General features: G+C 48.1%; 1 protein-coding gene across 1 annotated transcript; it reads left to right on the top strand.

The window, feature by feature from the left end:
- Nucleotides 1-1,352: 1,352 nt before the first annotated feature.
- Nucleotides 1,353-1,595, top strand: H310_10292 (hypothetical protein; the record flags this gene model as incomplete). Its single annotated transcript, XM_008876632.1, has 2 exons — nucleotides 1,353-1,448; nucleotides 1,494-1,595. 2 exons carry the CDS (start codon nucleotides 1,353-1,355, stop codon nucleotides 1,593-1,595), a joined length of 198 nt encoding a protein of 65 aa, XP_008874854.1.
- Nucleotides 1,596-1,735: the final 140 nt, after the last annotated feature.

Below are 1,735 nucleotides of genomic sequence, written 5' to 3' on the forward strand. Positions count from 1 at the left end.
TCCGTGGTGGACGTCCTCCGCGTATTCCCCACAAGCACGCTGTTCTGGCCATGGTTCTGCACTTTTACACCGCTGCTCTGGAATCAAAGACACTAAGGAGCTCTTCGGCCTGTCAACCTCAACCTTCTCCAGAGTCCTGCACAAAGCTGAAGAAGCTCTTTCTGTTGCGTTGAAGGCGATGAAGGATGCGCGTATCCAGAGGCCATCCAAGAAGACCCAGGCATTTTGGGCAAGCAAGACGCAAGAGAGGGAGCCGCTTGTGACGGGCGTGTTTGCATTTGTGGATGGGAAGAACTTTCGCGTCCAGGTCCTTACCAACGCTAATCTGCAAAATGCGTAGTGCAACGGTGTGTGTGCTTGTCACTTTACTGTTTAAACACGTACATAGGCTGGCTGCATTCTGTGTTCGTGTCTGGTGTTCTGTGTTTCGGGCCGGACGGCACTTTGATTTGGAGACGGCACAATTGCCCTGGCTCGTGGAACGATGGAGAAATGAGTCGTCGCCTTCAAGAAATTTTGGCTGGCAAAAATGAAGTCGGAAGTGGCATGAAACTTGCGTCTGATTAGGCATTTCCTGTCAGTGGTCGGTGCGCGGGAAAGATTGTTACCCCCTGAAAGAAGGTGACATTGATAGGTATCCTCAGGAGTGTCGTCTGGGTCTACAGACTATGAGTGATTGCATAACTTCTCTACGTCAGGCAGCAGAGTGGGGTATGGGCGCAGTACCAAAGGTGTACCGACAGCTATTGTTGCCGTTGCCATACAACCCCATGAAGCGGCAATTGAGACTGGAAAACATCTTCCGTCTGTACAACTACAGAGTTCGTCGAACGGGGATAAGTCAAATCAAAAATGTCTTTGGTGTTTGACCAAGTTGTAAATATGCATTTTAACATGTCGAAATAATCCTAGATGAGCCTAATTTAAGTAACACAAAGCAGTATGTCATGTAAAAATTTCAACATTTTTTTCGAGATTCGCCGAATTTAATGAAATCTAGGCGATATATTCGGAATTTTTGAATTCCAGGTTTTCGACATCCTAAACTAAAAAGAGTCACCATATTTCAACCTAAATAGGACAAAACTCGCGAAATAATCCCATTTTCATGCACATTGAAGCAAAAAATATTCAAAATGACAGCTCGAAAACATTATTTTTCACTTTTATCACCTAAGAACCTCAAAAACATCATCATGAGTCTTTCTTCACGGCGATGCTCTCTTTCAGCGCGCTCTTCGTCGATTCGTTCTTGGCGTTGCTGCTGCTCAACACGCCATTGCTGCTCCCGTTCCAGACGACGCTCCTCGCGTTCCGCTGTGTTTCTTTCAACCATGAGAATAACAGACATCATGTCATCTGCTGCTTTGCTGTCCGCGCCTGCAACGCCGTCGATAAACTTGTCAATTGAACGTCGCTTCTTGGCCGCGTACGACTGGATCCCTGTGGTGCTTCAACCGCTGGCTCAGAAGAGACAACTCGCTGGCATTTAGGCCAGTCCGGATCGCGCGCTCTTCACCTTGTTCCTCGACCCCTTGATCTTCGACGAGCAGGTGACCAACATCGTTGGCTTCACCGTTGTCTTCATCAGCTAGATCAGGCACGACGTTAATGGCACTAAGACAACCATTTCGCTCATCGTTGTGATCTTCCTCGTCGTTCTCGTCTTCCATACTGAGCACCGCCGCCTCGTTGTCGATCTGTCGACTGATGCGCTTCGCACGCACCACGTCAC

This window comes from Aphanomyces invadans (genome assembly GCF_000520115.1).
Source record: "Aphanomyces invadans strain NJM9701 unplaced genomic scaffold supercont1.25, whole genome shotgun sequence".
NCBI classification, from domain to species: domain Eukaryota; phylum Oomycota; class Saprolegniomycetes; order Saprolegniales; family Verrucalvaceae; genus Aphanomyces; species Aphanomyces invadans.